The 25,682-nt window shown below is 35.1% G+C and overlaps 1 protein-coding gene across 8 annotated transcripts in view; it reads right to left on the bottom strand.

The window, feature by feature from the left end:
• The window catches only part of PDS5B (PDS5 cohesin associated factor B), a 188,177-nt gene that overhangs the window by 88,039 nt on the left and 74,456 nt on the right, over positions 1 to 25,682 (bottom strand). For all 8 annotated transcript variants that reach the window (XM_027064656.2, XM_027064657.2, XM_027064660.2 and 5 more), the window contains exons 7-11: positions 23,961 to 24,041; positions 16,653 to 16,793; positions 14,733 to 14,848; positions 11,757 to 11,851; positions 357 to 502 (exon numbers count right to left, since the gene is read on the bottom strand). In XM_027064656.2, the coding sequence (XP_026920457.1) occupies positions 357 to 502; positions 11,757 to 11,851; positions 14,733 to 14,848; positions 16,653 to 16,793; positions 23,961 to 24,041 (579 nt within the window). The remainder of the gene's footprint in view (positions 1 to 356; positions 503 to 11,756; positions 11,852 to 14,732; positions 14,849 to 16,652; positions 16,794 to 23,960; positions 24,042 to 25,682) is intronic.

Raw genomic sequence — 25,682 nt, 5'->3', positions numbered from 1 at the left:
AGCTAAAGAACTATTAACTGATACCGATAGGAAAGGAAAAAGAAAAGAGAGCCAACAATATAAGAAAGCTGTGTCAGTTAGTAAGGCCCTTTACAAGTCACTGATTAAAACTAGTGTCCAGCCTAAACACCTGACTACCATTTAGAGCCATCTCACTTTTAGGATGAGAATAAATAATCTCAAATTAAAAAACTAACAAAATTTAATGTAACAAAAAATAAAACCTCAAATATTAAAATGACCCCCTCAAAAAGGGTTAATTAATTACATTTAAATCTCTGTATTTTCAAATGAAATACTATTAAACTTCAAGTATTCAAAGTGAAAGCCTACTACTAATTATTATTCCTACTCACCCGTTTGTCTAATGTTCTTTCTCTCACAAAGTTAAGTAAGTGATCGTTGACCAGAAGAATATCCTTTTTAGCAGCTGTAACTATAGACACGATAACATCATGTCTAATAGCTTCCTCAGGGTCATGTGACCTCACTTTAAGATACTCTGAAAGATAAAATTTTATTGATTAAAATGGAACTTTAACAATTAAAATATTTTTAAAAGTTGTATAAAACAACAAAAGCAAAACCTAAGTAGAGGGTTCAATGTTTCAAGAAAATTAAGACTAGTGGAGGGAGGGGAGTAGAAATGAAGGTCAGTCCTTCAGTCAAAATAGAGTAGTTTACATGCAACCAAGTAGGGTTGAGCAGCAGGAGAACAGGGTAGTGTATTAAGGAATTCCTAACCTCATTAATTAAACCATATAAATGAAGAAGTATAATAACTTTAAATATCTCACTTGTTTTTTGCTTCAATGTTTAAAATATTTAAGTCAAATGGACCTACTAGGAAAAGGCTAGAGTATTCACGTTTCTATCCCTTAACTATGGAAAACCTAAGGTTTCTAAAAGAACAAAATTAAGATACCAGCCACCAAGAAACAGGATTATAGGAAATACCACAAGGCAAGTTCATCTGACTGAACTAAGAAAAGCCAAAAGGAACACAGAAGAAATTAAACATTTAACAATTAGGAGTGGCTGGAGGAAGATCTTAAAGCCAAAAACATTGCAGTTCAGATCTGGCACTGAGAAAGCTGAAAGAAAAAATTAACACTCTTCAGTAATGCTACATGAGGCTTAAGAAAGAGATACTACAACTGAGCAAAAAAACCCAAACATTATTCAGTTTTTTCTTATAAGACCAGTAAGCTAAAATTTCATTGCTTGGATTTGGAGTAATACACATAGCCATGGCTATACGCAGCAAATAGTGCTTATGACTGTAAATGGATTTACTTCCCTATAAATTGATAGTTTAGCAAATAATTACACTGCAAACACCTATAAAACCACTACCCTGGTCTTAAGCAATTTCACCTTAAGCATTCCCTAAAAGGAACTATTTCCAAAAATGAGAAAGACAATACATTGCTTAAAAATAAATAAATAAATAAATAAATAAATAAATAAGTAAGTAAGTAAGTAGGTAGGTAGGTAGGTAGGTAGGTGGGTAAATAAATAAATAAATAAATAAAGGGGCACCCAGGTGATTAAGCATCCAACTTCAGCTCAGGTTGTGATCTTATGGTTCATGAGTTGGAGCCCCACATGGGGCCTGCTGCTGTCAGCTCACAGCCCAATTCAGATCATCTGTCCCCCTCTCTCTGCCCCTCCCCCGCTCACACTCTCTCTCAAAAATAAAAAAAGTGAACATTAAAAACAAAAATAAAAACTTCTGAAGAAACAGAAATGTTATTTACCTAACTCAATAAAAAAACTGCTTTTAGTATTGATTTCAAATGAAGTATGTAAAATAGATCAAGTTCACTTCCCCACCAAGATAAACACAGGAGTTTTAGCTTTCACAGTACTTGTTTCAAGGGCAACACATACCACTTTAGGTGTCACTAAAACAAAACCAATGACAACACCATCAATTTTAAGATGTGTCCCAATTTCCCTAAAACAAATTTTTCATATTAAGCAGGGTATATACAAGAGCTATTAAATTACGGATCTTAACTGTGCAGAGGAAGAGAACACAAAGGAGAAAGAAGAAATTCTCAACATGACAAAGCAGCTGAGAATTTCTTCTTCACAATATGGCCATGTCCCTCAAAATGTAGCTGAAGGCACAAGGATGAATATCAAACACACTGCAAATAAAGATAAACGTGAGTGTCTAACATACATTAATCTTAGCTCACTCCTGAAACCCTATGAAAACACCTTTTAAAAGAGACAAGTACAAAAGATCACAGCAAAAGAGATTTTTCAACAAAACTGTGACAGATGTATGACTTCTAAACAAAAGAAAAAGTTGAAATCCAAAAAGGAAAGAGATTAATAAATAAGCTTATTTCCAGGGTAGAAGAACCGTGGAAACACTGAGAAATCCAAGGCACCAAGGAATGAGAAAGGCACAGATAAAGAATGCTGTGAAATGAGAAATGGTTGAAAATGTGCATAAAAGGTACTGAGACTCCTAGATTTTTTCAGAGCTGTCTTTTAGTCAACTACAAAAATTAAAATGTACAGTTTATAGTGATACTGGCCTATCTCAAGATGCAAGAAAAATCTAAAATAAACAAGCTAACCTTACATAAGAGCTAGAAAAACAACAAAACCCAAACCCAGCAAAAAGAAGGAAATAATATAGAGCAGAAATAAACAATAAAGAAACAAGAACAACAAAAATAGGACAGATCAATGAAACCAAGATCTGGTTCTTTGAGATGATCAAAATTGATAAAAACCTCTAAGCCAGACTCCCCACACACACACCAAAAAAAAAGAAAAGAAAAAACAGAGGACCCAAATAAAATCATTAATGAAAGAGGAGAAATAACAACCAACAACCAATAACAATACAATTCTTAACAATTGGACCAGAATATTATGAAAATCCATATGCCAACAAACTAGACAACTTAGAAGAAATGGATAAATTCCTGCAAAAATCTAACCTACCAAAACTGAAGCCGGAAGAAATAGACAATTTGAACAGACCAATCAACAGCAATGAAATTGAATCAGTAATCAAAAAAATTCCCAAAAAACAAAAGTCCAGGACCAAACAGCTTTACAAATTCTACCAAACATTTAAAGAAGAGTTAATACCTTTTCTTCTCAAACTATTTCAAAAAAAGAAAAAAACAAAACAAAAAAAACAAAACAAACAAACAAAAAAAAACAGAAGAGGAAGGACAATTTCCAAATTCATCCTATAAGGCCAGTACCACCCTGATATCAAAACCAGATAAAGATACCACAAAAAAAGGAACTACGGGCCAGTGTCTCTAATGAATACAGATGCAAAAATCCTCAACAAAATATTAGCAAACTGAATCCAACCATGTATTAAAAAAATCATACCCCACAATTAAGTGGGATTTATTCTTGGGATACAAGGGTGGGTCAATATTCACAAAACAATCAAACTGATATGTCACATCAATAGGAAAAAGGATAAAAACCATATAATCATTTCAACAGATACAGAAAAAAAGCACTCAACAAAGTACAACATGCATTTATGATAAAAATCCTCTACAAAGTAGGTCTAGAAGGAACATACCACAATATGGTAAAGCCCTTATATGAAAAACCCACAGCCAACATCATACTCCATGGTAAAAACTGAGTTTTACCCCTAAAGTCAGGAACAAGACTAAGATGTCCACTTTCACTTTTATTCAATATAGTACTGAAAGTCCTTGCCAAAGCAATTAGACAACATAAAGAAATAAAAGGCATCCAAAAGGATAAGAAAAAAGTAAAACATTTACTATCTGAAGATACAATACTATACATAGAAAACTCTGAAGACTCTACCAAAAAACTACCAGAACTGATCAATGAATTCAGTAAAGACACAGGATACAAAATCATTGTACAGAAATCTAGTTGCATTACTGTACACTAATAATGAAGCAGCATAAAATGAAATAAGAAAACAATCGCATTTACAATTCCACCAAAAACAATAAATTATCTAGGAATAAACTTAACCAAAGAGATCAAAGACCCGTACTCTCAAAGCTATAAACACTGGGGCACCTTGGTGGCTCAGTCAACTGAGCATCCATTTCTTGATTTAAGCTCAGGTCATGATCCCAGGGTCGTGGGATCAAGCCCCTTATCAGGCTCTGTGCTGAGTGTGAGGCCTGCCTGGGATTCTCTCTCTCCCCCTCTACTCCTCTCCCCCACTCACATGGGTGTGCGCTCTCTCTCATTCTCTCTAAAAAATTAAATAAATAAATAAAACACTGATGAAAGAAATTCAGGACAACACATAAAAATGGAAAGACATTCCATGCTCATGGTTAAAAGAACTAATATTGTTAAAATGTCTATACTACCCAAAGAAATGTACAGATTTAATGCAATACCTATCAAAACATCAACAGCATTTTTCATAGAACTAGAACAAACAATCCTAAAATGTGCATGAAGCCACAAAAGACCTCAAATAGCCAAAGCAATCTTGAAAAATAAAAACAAATCTGGAGGTATCATAATTCAGGATTTCAAGTTATATTACAAAGCAGTAGTAATTAAAACAGTATGGTACTGGCATAAAAATAAACATACAGATCAATGGAACAGAACAGAAAACCCAGAAATAAACCCACAATTATATGGTCAATTAATCTTCAACAAAGGAGGAATGAATATACAATAGAAAAATGTCTGTTCAACAAATGGTGCTGGGAAAACTGGACAGTACATGCAAAAGAATGTATCTGGACTACTTTCTTTCACCATACACAAAAATAAACTCAAAATGGATTAAAGATCTAAATGTGAGACCTGAAACCATGTAAATCCTTGAAGAGAGCACAGGTAGTAATTTCTCTGACATTGGCCGTAACAACAGTTTTCTAGATATGTCTCCTGAGGCAAGGGAAACAAAAGGAAACTATTGGGACTACATCAAAATTAAAAGCTTCTGTGCAGCAAAGAAAACCACCAACAAAACTAAAAGACAGCATATGGAATGGGAGAAGATATTGGCAAATGATATACGTGATAAAGGGTTAGTATCCAAAATACAGAAAGAACTGATATAACTCAACACTATAAAAAACAAACAATCCAATTAAATAATGGACAGGACACATGAACAGACATTTCTCCAAAGAAGACAAACAAATGGCCAACAGACACATGAAAAGATTCTCCTCATCACTCATCATTAGGGAAATGCAATTCAAAACTACAATGAGAGATCATATCACACCTGTCAGAATGGCCAAAACGAACAAGAAACAACAAATGTTGGCAAGGATGTGGAGAAAGGTCAACACTCTGGCACTGTTGGTGGGAATGCAAACTGGTGTAGCCACTATGGAAAACAGTATGGAGTTTCCCCAAAAAATTAAAAATAGAACTACCCTACGACCCAGCAATTACTACTGGGTACTTACCCAAAGAATACAAAAGCACTAATTCAAAGGGATACATGCAGCCCTATGTATACTGCAACGTTATTTACAATAGCCAAATTATGGAGAAAGCCCAAGTGTTCAGTGATAAATGAATGGATAAATAAGAGGTGGTATACAGATACACATACATAAACACACACACACACACAAACATACACACACACACACACACACAATGGAATATTATTCAGCCATAAGGAAGAATGAAATTTGCAACAACATGGATAAAGCTACAGAATATAATGCTAAGTGAAATCAGTCAGAGAAAGACAAGTATTGTATGATCTCACCTATATGTGGCATTTAAGAAACAAATCAGCAAAGGGGAAAAAAAAAAAAAGAGACAAATCAAGAAACACACTCAACTATAGAGAACTGATGGTTACCAGAAGAGAGGTGGGTGGGGGGATGGGTGAAACAGGTGATGGGAATTTAAAAAAATAATTAAAATGCACCCAGAGTCTGAAAACTAGGAAATCATACAACACAGTAACATAAATGTTTTATTAAAAAATGAAACTACAAAAAAAAAAATGAAACTACATAGTATCTTTTGATAAACTTTCAAACATTCAAACAATGGTGAAGACTAAAAAGGTTACTGGTGAAATTTTTCACATATAAAATATATTTTAAATAGCTATAAAAACTGAAAACATCTATTATTTAGCTAACAGTAAATTTTGCATTGAAATTCTGACTATGGGATGGGGCGTCTGGGTGGGCCAGTTGGTTAAAGCATCTGACTTCGGCTCAGGTCATCGTCTCAAAGTTCTTAAGTTCAAGCACCCCATCGAGCTCTCTGCTGTCTGCTGAGAGCCCACTTCAGATCCTGTCTCCCTCTCTCTCAGCCCCAAAACTACACATGTGTTCTTTCAAAAATTTTAAAGAAATAAACATTTTTTAAAAATTCTGAGGAAGAGTGAAGATGGCAGAGAAGTAGGAGGACCAGGATTTCCCTCTTCCCTCAGACACAGCTTATTGAGGTCAGATCACTCGGAACACCCAAGAAATCAGTCTGTGGAGTAACAGAAAGGTCTCCACAGGTGACAGGAAACAGCTTGGAGGGACAGGGGTGCATGTATACAAATTGGGGGAGATAAAACAGCGCAGGCACAGAGGGGAGTGAATCCCTTCAGTGAAAGGACAGAAGGAAGAGAGAGACAGAGAGGCTGTGGAATTGCAGTATTGTGTTAGTACAAGAGAAAAACATCTCTAGACCATGGACTGGGGAACAAGAAATATGGAGAGTGCCAATTTCTACTTTGCAAACAGCTTCAGGAGCTGAAGATTGGAGTTTTCAAAAGTGCACGGCTTTCTCCAGACCAGAGTGAGCCTTGTAAGTGTGGCTGGCAGGCAGGGAGCCAGCCTTGGGGTGCAGTAGAGATCTGAGCACCGCACTGGCAAAGAACAGTCCACTTCCCGGAGAACTTTGGGAAGAGGGTTTAGTTCCTCCCCAAGGACAAAAGACCCTGGAGGTGCCAGCCTAGGGCCCTTTATTGGCAGGGCTCAGTGGCACTACACCAGGGCAGAATCTGCGAGGTGCAGGGCACCTTAAGACATCAAGTTTTGAACCCCAGCCCAACACCTAGGAGGCACGGGAGACTGTAGAGCAGGGTAAGCCTACTGGCAGCGCTATTTCTGCCTGAACAGTATGGTTTGAGACACCCGGTCCGGGGAAGAGAGACTGGGGTATTACCATTTTTCTCCCCATCACCAACATGGTGGGACTTCAGGACAGTGGTTCCCAGTGGAGGCAGGACCCCTTTATAACAAACCCCACCCCTCCATGCCTGGCACTGCTTATCTACTGGAGCAGGACTGACACTGAGTGAACCAGACGGCCTCTCCACCACAAGAGCACAGCCACCGGTCCCAGGCACCAACAAACAATTGTCCTGTGGTTTTGTTCCCCACCCCCTCCTTTTTTCCAGGGTTACTTCAAGGATCAAAGCACACCTGGTGGAAGGTCCAAACAATCCACCACCAGGAGCAAGGAGAAGCTTTGTAGAGAACTGACCAGTGAAAGCAGCCAAATACACGAAAACAGAGCACACAACATACTGCAAAAACACTTCCTGAAGTGCCAGGCCCTGGATAGTGTACAACCCCTTTTTAACATAGTAGTACTCACAGGTGCAGAACACATGAAAAGCTATTCAAATACATAAAAGACAGAAACCTAGCCCAAATTACGAAACAGACGAATTCTCCTCAAAAGAAAATCCAGGAAGAAATGACAGCCAGTGAGAGAATTGCTCAAAACAGATACAAACAATATAGCTGAGCAAAAATTTAGAATTAGAGTCATAAGACTAATAGCTGGGCTTAGAAAAAAAAAGCATAAAAGACAGCAGAGAATTTACTGCCGCAGAGATCGAAGACCTAAGGAATAATCTCAATGAATTAAGAAATGCTATAAATGAAATGTTAAAATAAACTAGATACAGTGACAGTGAGGACAGAAGACGCAGAGGAGAGCATAGGTGAAACAGAAGATGAAATTATGGAAAATGATGAAGCTGAAAAAAAGAGGGAAAGGAAATTACTAGACCATGAGAGAATTAGAGACCTAAGTGATTCAGTGAAACGAAATACTATTTGTGTCACAAGAGTTCCAGAAGATGAAATGAAATATTTGTGTCACAGGAGTTCCAGAGGAAGAACAGAAAGGGGCAGACAGTTTATTTGAACAAATTATAGCTGAGAACTTCCCTAATCTGGGGAAGGAAACAGGCATCCAAGTCCAAGAGGCACAGAGAACTCCCTTCAAAATCAACAAAAACAGGTCAACACTTCACATATGATAGTGAAACTGGCAAAATACAAAATAGAGAATTCTGAACACAGCTAGGGACAAACAGGACTTACCCTACAAGGGTAGGGTGTTAGGCTAAGCGAAGTAAGTCAGTCAAAGAAAGACAAATATCATATGATTTCACTCATGTGGAAGATACAAAACAGATGCACCTAAGAGAAGGGAAGCAAAAATAATATGAAAACAAAGAGGGAGGCAAACTCTTAAGTACAGAGAACTGAGGGTTGATGGGGATGGGGAGTTATGGGGGTGCAGAAAATGGGTGCTGGGCGTTGAGGAGGGCACTCGCTGGGGTAAGTACTGGATATTGTATCTAAGTGGTAAATCACAGGAATCTACTCCTGAAGCCAAGACTACACTGTATGTTAGCTACCTTGAGAATAAAAAACAAAATAAAACAAAACAAAAGCCTAAGCAATGGGGTTCAGAGAGCTTCCAGTTTGGTGAACATTTGGAGGTGCTAGGAGAGTGATAAGACCAGAGAAGGCACCCAACCACCCTCACCGCACCTTGCCCTATGCATCTCTTTCATTTGACTGCTCCTGTATCCTTTTATAATACACTGGTAATAGGAAAAAAAAAATTCAGACTACAGGAAAAATACTTTTTTTTTTAAGTCTAGAATATATACAGAACTACTACAAATCAATTAGAAATACAAGCCAATTTTAAAAAGATGGATTTAAAACTTAGACACTTCATAAAAGAAAATATCAATATGCCCATAAAAAAGATGCTTGATCTCATCAGTCATCAGGAGACTGCAAGTTCAAACCGCAACAAACAGCAAGACTGATGAGAAGGACTATAATCAAAATGACTGATGACACACAATGTTGACAAAAATGCTTAAGAAATAAAACTCTCAAGCATTTATCAGTGCAACTGGAAAACAGTAGAGCTAATATGGAAAACTTACTCATTTCTTATAAAATTAAACACGTATTTACCCTACGACCAGCAATTTCACTCTTAAGTAAAGAGAAATAAAAACATAAACCCATAGAAACACTTGTAAGAATACAGTAATTTCAGTATTAACAGCCCTAAATCAAAAAGTCCATCAAACAAAAAAAAAGATAAATAAATTATTGTGTATTTATACAACAGAATAGCACTCAATAATAAAAAAGAATAAAGTAATAATAAAGGAGTCCCGAAGACACTAACAGCTAGACTTTCAAACTTCTGACAGGATACTCTTCAGTGGGAGATCAGTTTAGTTGAAGAGCAAGTACTTAAACTGAAGATTTTCCAACAAACAACCCATTGCGATCACCCTAAAGTTAAGTTCAGAGTCACCAATACCATGTATACATTCAGGGCTTTCCAAATAGCTCTTTATTTAGTCCCACACTCTTAATTATGAGCAGAGAGCCACATATTGCCAAGCATTTGAGGAAAGCCTCTAAACACGGGATAGTATAAACAAAAGCAAATAAAAGGTGGGAAAAACAAATTAGCTGAAACAAACATTTTGTAGGAAAAAAAATTCCCCAAAATATTATCATTAATTTTCTCAAAGAATCTTACATCAGTAACATAAGAACAGAAGAACAAAATGCTACAGCAAAAGAAACGTCCAGGGAAAAAGAGAAAGAAGAAACAGACAGACACAGACAGACAGACACCACACACACACACACACACACACACACACACACACACACAAGGTAAGGAAAAGGAAAAGGAAAAGGAAAAGGAAAAGGAAAAGGAAAAGGAAAAGGAAAAGGAAAAGGAAAAGAAAGGACGAAAGAGAGGGGAAAGACAAAAGTGAGAGGAAGAAAAGATCATCTAAAGATCAATACTACAAAGCAGAAGCTTAAAGAACAATCAGTCCAAATTCAGAAGTGAGTGGGTAAATAGAGGGTTCAAGGCAGGGCATCTCCCCCAAAAAGGATGAAAATGAGAAATATTTGCTGTTTAAATCTGACCGGTAGAAATTCAGCAAAACCTGAAAGCATGACTATGACAAATTATTGTTAAAAATATTATGAACTAATAATACACTTTATCATTTTCTTTATCAAAAGAAACTCAGAAGGAAGTAGTAAGATTTAAGAAGCATAAGCAAAGACCATTAAAAAAATCAGTTAAAAATGTACTACAAGTTAGTAAAGTTTTAAAAAGAGAAAGTAACAATAATATGAAAGATAGGAAGAGAGTGTGCAGTTAAAACTTTCAAGGTTCCTTGATTGCTCAGAAAGAAGTGAGAGTTCTGACTTTAGACTTCACTAATCAATTATGCAGTGAAAGCACAAAAGAGAATGTTAACTTCCAAGCCCACAGGGGGAAAAGGAAAAATGAGAACAAAGAAAATTAATCAATTAAGTAGAAAAGAGGGAAACAGGAAAACAAAACAAGAAGCACGGAAAATAAAAAATATAAAATAAGTTCAACACCATCAAATTCAGTAAGATTTTTAAAACACATAACAATACTGCATATAATTTATGGACACATGTGACATAGAAAAACAAACAGGATGCAGACCAAATTTAGTGGAGTGGGCTACCCTCTGCAAACAGGAAGAATACAATTTATGAGGGGCATTTCAACTACATCAACAATTTTTCTTTTTTTAATCTCTTAAGGAAATACAGCAAAAATGCTAACATTTCTAAAAAAGACATAGTGGCTATCATAGTCATCTGTTATTTTCTGAACTATTTCCTAATTTAAAAAAAACTGGGGCACCTGGGTGGCTCAGTCAGTTAAGGATTGGACTTCAGCTCAGGACATGATCTCGTGGTTCGTGAGTTCAAGCCCCACATTGGGTCTCTGCACTGAAAGCACAGGGCCTGTTTGGGATTTTGTCTCCTTCTCTCTCTGCCCCTCCCCCACCTCAAAAATAAAGAAACTTTAAAAAATTTTATAAAAGAACAATAGTCAGATATATGATATTCTTATTACTACAAAAATGCAAAGTTCTAAACTGCCTTATAAATATACAGATTTCAGAAAAGTTACCTCCATTTAGCATAGTTTAATAAGCTTAAAAATTAATGACTCACAACTCAGTTCTCAAAATGTTAAAGAATAGTAAAGAACATCAAAGTCAAAACCTGTTCAAATCCAAATGCCTAGAATATCTTTAAAATTGTTCTTAAACTAAAGAACTAGTACTGTCTCTGGTAACACTGACTTTTTATAGGTGCTTCTAGACTAAGGCGGCACAAGGAGTCAAGCTTCTGGCTTCAGAGAGTAACTTCCATGATGATGAGCTGAAAGAAGACTTTACCAAATAAAGTCTTTATTTAACACAATAACCAAAAAGGGGGATACTTTTCCTATACACACACACACACATATATATATACACATACACACACACACACACATATATACACACACATATATGTATATATATATACACATATATATCAGTTATATACACACACACACACACATATATATATATAAATATGAAACTGATTTTTTTCACCAACAAGCATCTAGAAATATTGGCTATTGTGGGTATATAGTACCTGTTAAGTCCTTTGCTAAATCAGGATGGTTCATGAGACAGTGACTAGCAAACTTGACACATTCCAGGCGGATTGGTACATGGATGTCATTAAACCTGAAAAAATATAAAGGCACAGGATGATCTTTAAAATAAGAGAAACAGATATGTGTTTAATCTGTATTCAATTTAGATTTATTCCTCTAATTAAAAGAAAAAACAATTTATGTAGAGTAATTCAAAGTGGAAGTCAGACTCTTTCAACAAAGTTTTGATATGCTATATATTTATGAATGCTTTGGAATGTCGATATTAAACCAGCACAATCTCCTGAACTATGTACTTTCAAGGAACATGTATAAACAATACATGCTTGGCTCAGGCACAAAACTTAGAAGGACAAGATTTTTCCTATAAGTATTATACTTTCAAATATGCCCGTTTATATATGCATATGTGTGTACATAGTTCATAGATACATTATATGAATCCTAAACTGTGTCTGGAAAGAAAACCTTTCCTCAAAGTATCCCTTCTTAAATATAGAACATTCACAAAAGTGTGGCAGACCTTGCACTAAACCCCGTATTATTTTACATGACTCTAAAAACTGAGCCCAAATTACTCCTATCCAGTTAACCATCACATTTCCACTAATACTAAAGCCAATTTTTATATGAAGAAGTATCTTAGTATATATTTCTAAAATACTAAAACTCATTTATTGATGTCACTTAAGTATCTTTTGATCTTGTATTTCTCCTCCATCAATTTTTTTCCTTATAATTTATTTGGTGAAGTAACTGCTTTTGATTGTGTGTGTAGTGTTTTTCCAGAGTTTAGATTTTGCTACATTACATTTTTCTGACTTAAATTAATAGGATCCCCTCTCTCGTAAATCTTATAAACTGACAGTTAGATCTAGACACCAGTAATATTCAGATTCACTGTTTTAGCCAGGCTATTTCACAGATGGCATCCTGTTCCTTCATCATGAAGCACGTGATGTCTAGTCATCTCTAAACTATTGATGTTGAAAGCCTATATGCATTGGTTCATCCTGGAATGCAAAACAGTGATGTTTCTTAAAAAATCTTGTCTAGTATCAACAAGAACATCAAAGTAAAGCAAGAATTTTCCACTCAGTATTTTCATATGTCTTAATTCTGTATCACCAAAAGGTTTCCAAATCATGTATCACCCTATACTGTAAGAAACAAATTCAGTATTTTAAAGGGGGTGGGAAAGAGGTCTTCAAAATGAGCACCAAATTATTCATAAAAGCTTATTATTAGGAAAAAAAATGCTCTATGAAGTACACTCAAAAAAGTTTTAACCTCCAGTCTATGATCTCATGTAAAGTTTCCAGAGTGTTTTGAATCCAAGTACTCCATCCTTATGTACTTTACCATTTTTCAATGAAACATGTGCTATTTAACCATTACAAATAAATATAAGACCTCTTTAAAAAAATAGTCTAGGTCCTTAAACTTGGTAAGAATCAGTGAGTTTCAATTTTAGGCCATTAAAATTAAAAGAAAAAATTACAATGTAATGGAAATGTGACATAAATTTTAATCGAGATTTTTTTCCCCTTCTAAAATCTCACAAATTCTGGGTAAATCAAGTCCTGATTTAAAGATATATTAAATGTCTGTAAGTAAAAACTGTATTTTTGTTTTACCACATTAAGTGGACTTTAAGTTGACTGGTATAATTAAACGTATAAAATATTTTGCTCTACTACCCAAGAACTTTCCATTGTTGTTTAAGGGGAAAAAGTCTAGAAATCAAACTCAAAATTACAATGGGCTAAAATTTATTTATTTAATGCACCTTGTCAAATAGTACTGAGCTACATAAGAGGCAGGAAATCACATTATGAATTTAGCACTTAAGAATTTATAAAACCTTCTACCTCATTTAAAAAATTAGAAAAATAAGGCCAAAAGAGATTAAATTTATCATCATCATCGACAGTTCTAGTATTAAGAGGGGACAGAAAAGTGGTTATAACAAATATTTCAATACAAAAAAAAAAAAAGAACAAGACTTTTAAAATCCTATTTATGACTTAATTGCATTATTTGTTATGAGAAAAATTTGGGGACAGGGGTGGGGGTGGGAGGGGTTCTCCTTTAACTTCAGGGCCAAAGTACATTTCAGCCAGGGCACTTGAGAGGTGGTTTTAACATATTCAAGGTCAGGAATACTTTTAGAAATGTAATGAAATGAACTCTTCTCATAGAAAAGAGAAATCTACAAACACACTCAAAATTTTGCAACCAATTTCAGGTTTGTGGAAAGTAAAAGCATACATGGAATTCAGGTTATCATTTTCTTTAAATGAGAAATGTACAATGGAGGTTAGGAGGAAGAACATGCATATCACTTATTTCTTCATTCTGTGGATATCCTTGTCTTTACAAATGTCTCATGATTTATTTCCAGTTGGAATGAATCACTGCTATGTAATAATAACACATTTTAATTTCATGACTATAATACCTTTTGAGATAGCTTTTTAAAATTTTTAATATTTATTTATTTTTGAGGGGGGGGGGGCAGAGAGAGGGAGACAGAATCTGAAGCAGGCTCCAGGCTCTGAGCTGCCAGCATAGAGCATGATGTGGGACTTGAATCCAAAAACCTTGAGATCATGACCTGAGCCGAAGTTAGACGCTTAACCTAGGAGCCACCCAAGTGCCCCTTGAGATAGCTTTATAAACGTATTATCTTTAAAAAAAATAAAAGTAAAAAAATTAATGTATCATCTTTCAAAAATTAAGGGCAAAATAAGATGAAAAGAAGGGCAACTGTAAATATGGCCAATCACTACCAACATTCAAACATTTCAACATATATTAAAAAAAAAAATCTCAATATAAAACCTTTAATTTTTAATAGTTCAGAAAAATATTAAATATGGGTGTTTTAAAATAATGTAAAGTAGATATAAACATATATTACTTTTAAACAGGACACCAAAGTCATATACCTGCCCAAGTAACACTGCCAGAGTGGTTTGTTTTGAGAAGCCAATTCTGAATCCTTTGCCCCAAACATTTTTGCCAGTAGTTTAACAACTTGTAGGCGTTCCTCATTATCATTGCTCTAAAACAAAACACAGACAGCTTTAAAACTATCAGGTAGATATATTCATGACAATTTTCCCATGATTTTCCTCATCTCTCAATTCCACAAAAACTTTCATGAACTCCAAATGAAAACTTATACACAAAAATGCTCAAACTTTTCAAAAAATTAAATGTTCTCTTAAATGATCTCATCATCTCATTAAAGCAATAACTCCCTACATGAAAATACATACCAAAGTCTGACTAAATGTTAGAGGCCCTTCTTACAATTTAGGCTCATTTCCATTCACAATCAAATTCAAAACCTAACTCACATCAAACCTATGCAGATCCTTGAAAAACTATTTGTTTGATACTCAAGGTGCTACAGATGTTACTGTATACTTTTTTTTTCTTTTAATTTTAAAACAATGCCTAAGCCTAGCATTAGAAGCTCCCACAATAATGACCTAACTCATCTCTATTATTTCTCTCACTATTCCTCTAAATAAGTACTTTTCAACCCTGGGGCACATTAAAATGACCTCTAAAGCTCTAAAACAAAACAAAACAAAACAAAACAGCCTGGATTTTATTGCCAATAACTCTGATCAACTGGTCTGATTTAATCCCTGGACATCTGTTTATTAAGGCTCCACAGAGTGAAGATTCTAATGTGCAGCCAGGGATGATTTAAACTTACTTGATGTTACTATCCAACTATAATCCTCTGTGTTCCACAAACTGACCCAGCATCTTCCTACCTCTGTATGCTTCTGCAGTTGTTTCCTTTGTTTCAATTGTATGTTGTCTGTATCTTTTAGGACACCTATAATATCTGGCCTCTTATTAAATCTGAACTTTTTTTCTCTTCTAGATGTTGAATTTGCTGAAAGCAGGGATTATAATCCCTTACTTATATTTCTTATAGTATTAAATATTTTTATTAAAGAAAATCATATCAACCAAAAATTAAAAGTATGACTGCATTCAGCCTCATCAAAATTGCTAACTACATGAGGAAAAAAACAGAGCAGGGAGGCCAGTGACTCAAGTGGCTCACTTGAGAAATATACCAAAAATATACCCTAGAATAAAACAAGAATGATCATTTGCTGGTTTTGTGGGGTACTCACACTATCAATATAAACTGTTTATTTTTTTTGTTTTGAAAGAGACAAAAATCTTTAGAAACAAGAACTGTAATACAGAAATCATTTAAGAACTTTTCTGGGTGGTACATCAGGTTTCATCAAAGATTATTCATTATAACCAGCTTTATTTAATCTTCCTGCAATAATTTGAAAGAGAAAAGACTATTCCTCAAATCTACAAATGGAACTCAATTTGATGGGATAATTTAATGTCAAGGTGATAGCAATATGCCACCAACAGATCCCAGAGAACTATGAGAAAAGTAATGGAGCTTTCAACATAAGCATAACAGAATATGCACAAAAGGAAAATATTTCACAACATGTGAATAACAGACCCTAAACTATTTTTATTGCCTAATCAAGGGATCTTCGGAACCACTATAAACTGTGCCTGAAAACAAGCTTGATGTATAGCTATGATCTGAAAAGTCAGTCACAATCTAGAATTCATTTGGAAAATATCTGAAGAAAAATACTACCCTAAGTCATTAAGTAACTGCTATCTGCTAGGCATCACCCTGGGCACTGGAGGTGAACAGGTAAGGTACAAACATGTAATTAATAACAGTAATATACCACAACATCTGTAATATCCAGCTAAAAACCATCCTAAGAATTAAAGAGCCACAAATAATGCTCTTTGCTAATGTGGCTGACAGACCATATCCCTTTTAGAATAGTTACCTTTAATTTAAATTCAAGCTGGGGTAAAACTGAGAGCAGCAAATGACTATCAATATTATAGAGCTCCAAAATTAAGTCAAAGACATGCTCTGACAAATCGCTGATAGATGTTTTCCCAAGCATCAGAACCTGATTAAAAAACTTTTGAGAAAGAAAATTTATCATTAATTGAAATGGCATAGACAAAATGAATTTTCTAAAATCTTCATTATTATTCAATTAAATTTATTATTATTTTATACAAAATCAAACTAGGTTTATCAAAACATTTTCTAACAGTAGGTAGGAAACTACAGGCTACTTCACCTTGTACATGAAATTCACCTTGTACACAACAAAAGATAACTTGTACTAATTTATCAATTAGCTTATCAATCAACACTCTACCTACCATATGTACTTTATTTTTCATTATGGTACTTACTATATTTTAAGTTGTAATACAGTTATATTTGTATACATGTCTTAATTTCCCTACTAGGTAAATTTCTTAAAGTCAAGAGATCACATCACCTTGGCATGTATGGAAGACAAGAACACTGAAGAAAAAGCCTTGTATCTTCACAGAAGGAGCCAACTCCATTTTTAAAACATACAATTTTATATTTATAATGCAAAACAACCTCTTTTTTTTCTGTTTACTTTTGAGAGAAAGAGCGCAAGCGGAACAAGGGCAGACAGAGAGGGAGACACAGAATCTGAACTAGGCCCCAGGCTCTGAGCTGTCAGCACAGAGCCCGACGTGGGGCTTGAATCCACATACTGTGAGATCATGACCTGAGCCAAAGTTGGGCACTTAACCACCCAGGTGCCCCCAAACAACCTTTTTCCCTTTGTATTTTATTTATTTTTTAATTTACATCCAAGTTAGTTAACATATAGTGCAACAATGATTTCAGGAGTAGATTCCAGTGATTCATCCCCTACATGTAACACCCAGTGTTCATCCCAGCAAGTGTCTTCCTTAATGCTCCTTACCCATTTAGCCCATCCCCCTCAAAACCCCTCCAGCAACTCTATGTTCTATTTATGAGTCTCTTACGTTTTGTCCCCCTCCCTGTTCTTATTTTTGCTTCCCTTCCCCAATGTTCATTTGTTTTGTATCTTAAAGTCTTCATATAAGTAAACTCATATATTTGTCTTTCTCTAATTTTGCTTAGCATAATACCCTCTAGTTCCAACTATGTAGTTGCAAATGGCAAGAGTTCATTTTTTTTTTATTGCTGAGTAATACTCCATTGTATGTATGTATGTGTATATATCACATCTTTATCCATTCATCTATCAATGGACATTTGGGCTCTTTCCATACTTTGGCTATTGTCAACAGCACTGCTACAAACACTGGGATACACTACCCCTTTGAAACAGCACACCTGTATCCCTTGGATAAATACCTAGTAGTGCAATTGCTAGGTTGTAGGGTAGTTCTATTTTTAATTTTTTGAGGAACCTCCATACTGTTTCCAGAGTGGCTGCATCAGTTTGCATTCCTACCAGCAGTGGAAAAGAGATCCTCTTTCTCCACATCCTCACCAGTATCTGTTGTTGCTGGAGTTGTTAATTTTAGTCATTCTGACAGGTGTGAGGTGGTATCTCATTGTGGTTTTAATTTGTATTTCCCTGATGACGAGTGATGTTGAGCATTTTTTCATGTGTCAGTCCGTCATGTGGATTGGATGTCTTCTTGAAGAAGTGTCTATTTGTGTCTTTTGTCCATTTCTGCACTGGATTGTTTTTGGGGTGTTGTAAGTTCTTTATAGATTTTGGATACTAATCCTTCATCTGTTATGTCATTTGCAAATATATTCTCCCATTCCATCGATCGCCTTTTGGTTTTTCTGATTATTTCCTTCACTGTACAGAAGCTTTTTATTTTGATGAGGTCCTAAGAGTTCATTTTTGCATTTGTTTCCCTTGCCTCCAAAGACGTGTTGAGTAAGAAGTTGCTGCGGCCAAGATCAAAGAGGTTTCTGCCTGCTTTCTCCTCGAGGATTTTGATGGCTTCCTGTCTTACGTTTAGGTCTTTCATCCACTTTGAGTTTATTTTTGGGTATGGTGTAAGAAAGTGGTGCAGGTTCATTCTTCTGCATGTCGCTGTCCAGTTTTCCCAGCACCACTTGCTGAAGAGACTGTCTTTTTCCCATTGGATATTCTTTCCTGCTTTGTCAAAGATTAGTTGGCCTTACATTTGTGGCTCCATTTCTGGGTTCCCTATTCTGTTCCACTGATTGTTTTTGTGCCAGTACCATACTGTCTTGATGATTACAGCTTTGTAATACATCTTGAAGTCTGGGATTGTGATGTCTCCTGCTTTGGTTTTCTTTTTCAGGATTGTTTTGGCTATTCAGGATCTTTTCTGGTTCCATACAAATTTTAGGATTGCTCGTTCTAGCTTTGTGAAGAATGCTGGTGTTATTTTGATAGGGATTGCATTGTATATGTAGATTACTTTGGGTAGTATCGACATTTTTACAGTATTTGTTCTTCTAATCCAGGAGCATGGAGTATTTTTCCACTTTTTTTGTGTCTTCAATTTCTTTCATAAGCTTTCTATAGTTTTCAGTATACAGATTTTTCACCTCTTTGGTTAGGTTTATTTCTAGGTTATTTCATGGTTTTTGGTGCAACCGTAAATGGGATCGATTCCTTGATTTCTCTTTCTGTTGTTTCATTATTGGTGTATAGGAATGCAACCGATTTCTGTGCATTGATTTTATATTCTGCAACTCTGCTGAATGCATGGATCAGTTCCAGCAGCTTTTTGGTGGAATCTTTTGGGTTTTCCATATAGAGTATCATGTCACCTGAGAACAGTGAAAGTTTGACTTCGCCTTGCCAATCTGAATGCCTTTTATTCCTTTGTGTTATCTGACTGCTGAGGCTAAGACTTCCAACACTACATTGAATAACAGTGGCAAGAGCAGACATCCCAGTCGTGTTCCTGACCTTGGGGGAAAGCTCTCAGCAAAACAACCTCTTTCTAATCTTTTTTGTCTTCTTTTATATTCTGATGAAATGTGTGTGCATATGTACAAGGTTTACAGCACTACTGAAAATCCAATTAAAAGTACACAACACACACACACTGAAAATCCAAATTTGAACAACTTTATTTCTATAAGGAACCAGCTATAAGTGGTTTCCACATTCAGATCATTTACCATATTACTACCAAAACTGGTAAAGATACATAACATAATGGTCCAGTTCCTTTCTATTTAAAGTCTTCCAAATTTGTAAGAAATTAAGCCAGAGAATATACCACAGATTCTCAACAGGATATTCTGTCTCCTTGAAGAAGTAGTTTAAGGATTTTTTATAACACATATGCCTTGATCTCTTCTCTCAGTTACAGTCAACACAACCTGGCTTAAATAGGTTTTCTATATGGATAGTACCAAGTTCAAGACTTCACATTTCTAGGTCTTTTCTGCTTACTTTAAGTCAGGTATTGAGAGAGAGCGAGACAGCCATGAGCTGGGGAGGAGCAATGGCGGGGGGGTGGGGGGGTGGGGGGTGGGATTATCCCAAGGAGGCTCTACACCCAGTGCAGAGCCCAACATGGGGACCCAACTCATGATGGTCAGATCATGACCTGAGCCAAAATCAAGATTCGAACACTTAACCAACTGAGTCACCCAGGTGTCCCTAACTCAGGTTCATCTTTTTTTTTTTTTTTTTTTTTGAGTTTATTTAACTACTTTGAGAGAGAGGAAGAGAGACAGAGCACGCAAGCAGGGGGAGGGTCAGAGAGAAAGGAGAGAAAGAGAATCCCAAGCAGGCTCCATACTGTTCAGGTTATTCTTAAATGAAGTTTGTTATGTCTGTGAGACTGCATAAACTAAGTATCCATGATGGGGGGGGGGGGGGGGGAGAACATATTCTATTTTACTATTCTTTCTTTACTCGTTTTTTTAAAATTTTTTTTTCAATGTTTTTATTTATTTTTGGGACAGAGAGAGACAGAGCATGAACGGGGGAGGGGCAGAGAGAGAGGGAGACACAGAATCGGAAACAGGCTCCAGGCTCTGAGCCATCAGCCCAGAGCCTGACGCGGGGCTCGAACTCACGGACCGCGAGATCGTGACCTGGCTGAAGTCGGACGCTTAACCGACTGCGCCACCCAGGCGCCCCATCTTTACTCGTTTTTAAAGTAACTTGTTTGTTGTCCTGGTTTATCAATATTGTGGGAAAAGAATCTCATGACCTCTGAGGTTAAATTCTCATTCAGGCTGAAAATAAAATGGCTTTGTTTTCATTCACAAATTTTCTCCTGTTTAAAAACAGTAAATGTAACCTTTCCTTAACAAAAACACAACAATCCTTTCCAATCTGGCCACCTTGTCACATGATCTAATTGTCTTCTTCATCAGTATGGAGAAAACTCAGTTGAAAATTAAAAAAAACAAAAAATCACTCCCTGTAACTTCTTATAAATGTCATCAATCCTAACAATTATTTAACATTTATAATCTCCATAAAGGCAAGGGCCAAGTCAGTCTTCTCTACTGTATAGGAAGAGCTTGCCATAGTGCCTGACAGAGTAGGTGCCCAATACACATTTAGCAAATGAATAATATGCAGCAGGTACTATAATATAAGTAAAACAATCCATGTTCTCCATAAGGACTTATAGTGGAAGAGGCAGATAGAGGTTTGATTAAAGTTATTTCCTTCCAAAATACATTAGCCTTTTATTTATAAACGGGTAACTGATTTTCCCACTACAAATTTATTTTGTAACAACTGCCTCCTAATGAAAGGAGTATGGGTCAGTTAAAGGTCAGCAAGAAATTCTACCTTAAGTTTAATGGTCAATCTTACTTACAGAAGTGCTTTCACATTAAACAACACATTCTCTACAATCACTCAAAGCATTTTATTAACCCCATCTTACAGATGTAAATACTGAGGCTAGCAAGATTAAGCAACTTGAAACTTGTAATTAAAACGTCCTAATGAAAACTAAAATTACCAAGAAGTGATCCATGCAGAAAATTTTTTGATTTGTTACTGTACAGTGTACCCTGTATTTTTTGTTTTTGATACTGTTTTACCTTTTTAAAAATTATTTAATACTTTTTGGTTTGTTTTGAGTTGTCAATTAACAAATTTTATATTTAAAAAATAATCTACGCCACCACAGTCATTCAAGTTCTATATATCTAAGAATCACTAATTATTAAGAGCTTGAATGTGTCTATAGGATATCCATGATAGTGAAAACAACATAAGCAAAAAAGAGATAGAAATGGGGTTATTATTACCTCAGTATCCTACCTCTCTTTTTGCTTGCTAATTCTCCACTAGAAAGATAAATGAATAATGGCTACTACATGTACAAGTCCAAAAAGGCTGAGAATTATTTTAATAATGTAATTCACTTCATCCTACTACAAAACAATTAAGTTCACTAGAAAGTAATTTTAAATGTTAACTGTATAGGTTTGAGGTAGAAAAATAAGATGTATAAGATTAAAAGAGGGAAAAAAAGCAATTCTCAATGACTTCTTAGCTAATCCTCAAATACAGCAAAGAACAAGAAAATGAGATAAAACAATGAACAAAGTATTGGGAATAAACATACAATTGAAAGTCTGCTCAGACCATTCGACTAATATTGTGCCTCTCCTCCCCCAGCTTCTGATAAAGATACCGGAGGGCAGTTCTACTTCTGCAGGCAAGAACTACTAAGAACAAAAAATTAATATAAGGTATTAGTGATAAGGAAATGTTTTTACCTTGATTTACCTGAGATTGCTAAAAGTATTTCTCTGGTCCTTTTTCTTTTAGCTCTAATTATAAGTATTTTCAAACACATACATATGTTGAGACAATAGTATAATGAACCAGAAAAAAGGCACCAAAAAAATATAAGTGTTCCCCTAGGAAACATCTGGGTTGGCAATATCAGTTTAAATAAATGACCACCAGGAGGAGCTCACCTAGTATATCTAAAGGGCCACGGAGATAGTCCTTCAGATTCACTCGAATCAAAGGAAAAGGGAAGGCTAATTAATCACAGAGCATAAGTCTGGGTCTAAACACTTCAAATGCCACTAGGTCAATGATGAAAAACAAACCAAAACAAAACTCAACCCACTCAATCCAACCAATTTACTCCAGCCAACACCCAAGACTCACAAAACCTGCAGATATCATTATTTAGAATTCTCTGCCAATTTCGAGCTATTAAGACAGATTACACAATTTGATTGTCCAAACTGTGAAAATTCACCCTCCAAAACAATTTCCTTACAAATCAAATACATTTTTCCAAATCATCATGGGCTTAGAATTATTTAAGGCTATAAGTGAGTCAGAAACAAAAACTGAGATTTACCAAGATACTATTTTATAAAGTGTGTTACTATTCAAAGCACATTTTTTCATCATGTATTTTATATATAGACTTCAATTTTTATATACTATAGGAAATATGCCCCTTCAATAAACTTCAGGAAAATTAAATACGTAAGTGATTATAAATGACTTTCTCACTCTTTTCAAGAAGACTCATTTATAACATTTACATATTTGGAGGCAAGTGAAAGTGGAAAGCAGAGAGAACTGCTACATGAACCCCAGAGGCCAACGCTAACACTGTGCTCTAGATTTGTTCCAGGAGGCACCATTCACACAGAATGTATCCAGAGTGGTGCAACTCAAGCGCACCAAGGAGAGAAAAATAAAACTTACGATAACCTATTAGCTAAAATACATTTCTTCTGAAAACAGCTACAAGACGGTCAAGCAGATTTGGGATGATACTGAAAGGGCTCATTTCATCTCAATTCCCCCTCTTTTTCAAAAAAGGTAGTTGTATTTTAAATCTACCCCAGGAATAGCAAGATAGGCACCTGTACCAAATCGCTGCCATTAATATGTGCCTTCAACTTTAAGGTCTTGGTATTAGTTCATATCTACTTCTTGTACAATCAATTTAATCTTCAAAAAGCTCTAACTTCCCTGAATAATGAGAAGTTCTATATATTTTATCTAACATTTAGCTCTACTTGTAATATTAGAAATAAAAAGTGTATCTTGCTAACCAAAATTAAAGATGTTCTAGTTCTAGGCAACTTGAAAGAAGTAAATGAATGAACAAACAAGAGGGGAGCTAACCACCCATAAAATATTAACCAAGAATAATTTTAAATAAGAAGGATAAAGAAAATACATTATTTAATAATTAAAACAACATGAAATTTAAAATTATGTAATATTACTTGCCAAAATTTTGCCTCTAGCTATCTTTAAAATTTTGGCTAATCCTTCTGACAACCAATGACAAGAAAAACTTACATTGGTAATATACGGTTCAATAGCTTGAGCTGTCCTCTTCAGTAAAGCCTTTGCCAAATCATAGGCTTGTTTGTTTAAATTCTGAAAAACATAAAAAAAAAAAACCTATATTATATATTATATATATTATAGTGTATTATATATATTATATATCTCTAATTATGAAAAACAAAATATTACCTTTATTCAAAAAGCTGCTCCTGAGTACATAAATGAGAAGACTATCTAACACTCAATTCGAATAAAAGAGAAGGCAAAGACATTTTTCTTCTTTTAAGACTGACTAGTCTACTAGATCATAAGATCCCTTCCAAGAAAGGAAAATTACATTCTCTTCCATTTTCATTCACAGCATGAAGTAAACCACACAGAAACGGTCAACAAATTTTTATTAGATAGGAGAGGAGATAGTCATTCTACATCTAGTCCTGAAGTCAAATCAGTTCAGGGGAGTACAAACACAGGCTGTTTTACCTCAGGTCCAGAAGAACACGTCATAAGAAAATGAGCTGGGTTCTAATGTGAACAGGAATAGGGGGCCCATAGGTGGGGAAAGACAAAAGAGTTTGGGGCACCTATGGGACAGCAAACTTACTCAAGGACATCTCAGACCACAGGTAAGGCCAAGGGTATAGCAAACAAAACAAACAGTAAAATATGAAAAGAAAAAAGGCGGAAGAAAAAAACATCTTAAGAAAACATGTTTCTAAGAGATTCTGGCAATGACAGAAACAATCAAGACCAAAGATCTGGAAGAGAATTGCTAGTCCAGTTTAAACATCCTACAGAAAACAGGTACACTGTAGATATCCTAAAACTCACATTCAGCATATTTTTAGATTTACATCTATCGATGCTTCTACTGAATTACTTCTTTCATTTCTAAATGCCATTAGGTATTTTACTACATAATACACTACAGCTTATTTACTCATTCTCCTATTCATAGACTTTAAACTGTATGTCTTGTACATGCTTCTTTGTGCATATTAGACATTTTCTGTAAATTCTATCTCTGCCATTTTTTAAATGGGCTGTTTTGTCCTTATTTATTTGTAGAGTTTCTCTAAAATTCTACACACTAAAACTTTGTCAACTTTATGTATAACATATCTTAGTCTATACTTGTCTTTTCACAATGTTTATAGTATCTTAGAGCATAGGGAAGTTTTTAAACTTAATGTAACCAAATCTATCAATACTTTCCTATTTGGCTTGTGCTCACTGTATCTTTCTTAAAAAAATTTCTTCTACAATGAGGTTAAGATGTTGCTTTATATTTTCAAATAAAAATTTAAAGATTTGTTTTTCAGGTATGTATCTTTATTCTACCTCTTACTTTTATGTATGGTATTAAGTAATTATTTCCCATATGGATTTTCAATTGTCCTAAAACCAATCATTAAATAAACAGTACATATTCCCTTCAATGACCTATAATACCCACACTTTGAAGTTGCTACGTAACTATGCATCTATTTGTAAACCCTCCATTACTTCCATATGTCCCGTTGCCTACTACTGCCTGATTATAGTCAAAGGGATATGGAAACAGTGTCTTAATACTAGGTGGTAGAGTAAGTCCCCACTATTCTATTCTTCAAAATTAGTTATTATGGGCCATTTACTCTTCAATGTGAATTTTAGAATCAGTTAGTCAAATTACCCACACACACACACAACACACATTCAAACTTTCTGTTTTGACTGGATTACCTATTA

Source organism: Acinonyx jubatus, chromosome A1 (assembly GCF_027475565.1).
Source record: "Acinonyx jubatus isolate Ajub_Pintada_27869175 chromosome A1, VMU_Ajub_asm_v1.0, whole genome shotgun sequence".
NCBI classification, from domain to species: Eukaryota; Metazoa; Chordata; class Mammalia; order Carnivora; family Felidae; genus Acinonyx; species Acinonyx jubatus.
The sequence above is the reverse complement of the archived record's forward strand: the minus strand, read 5'-3'. Positions and strand labels throughout refer to the sequence as shown.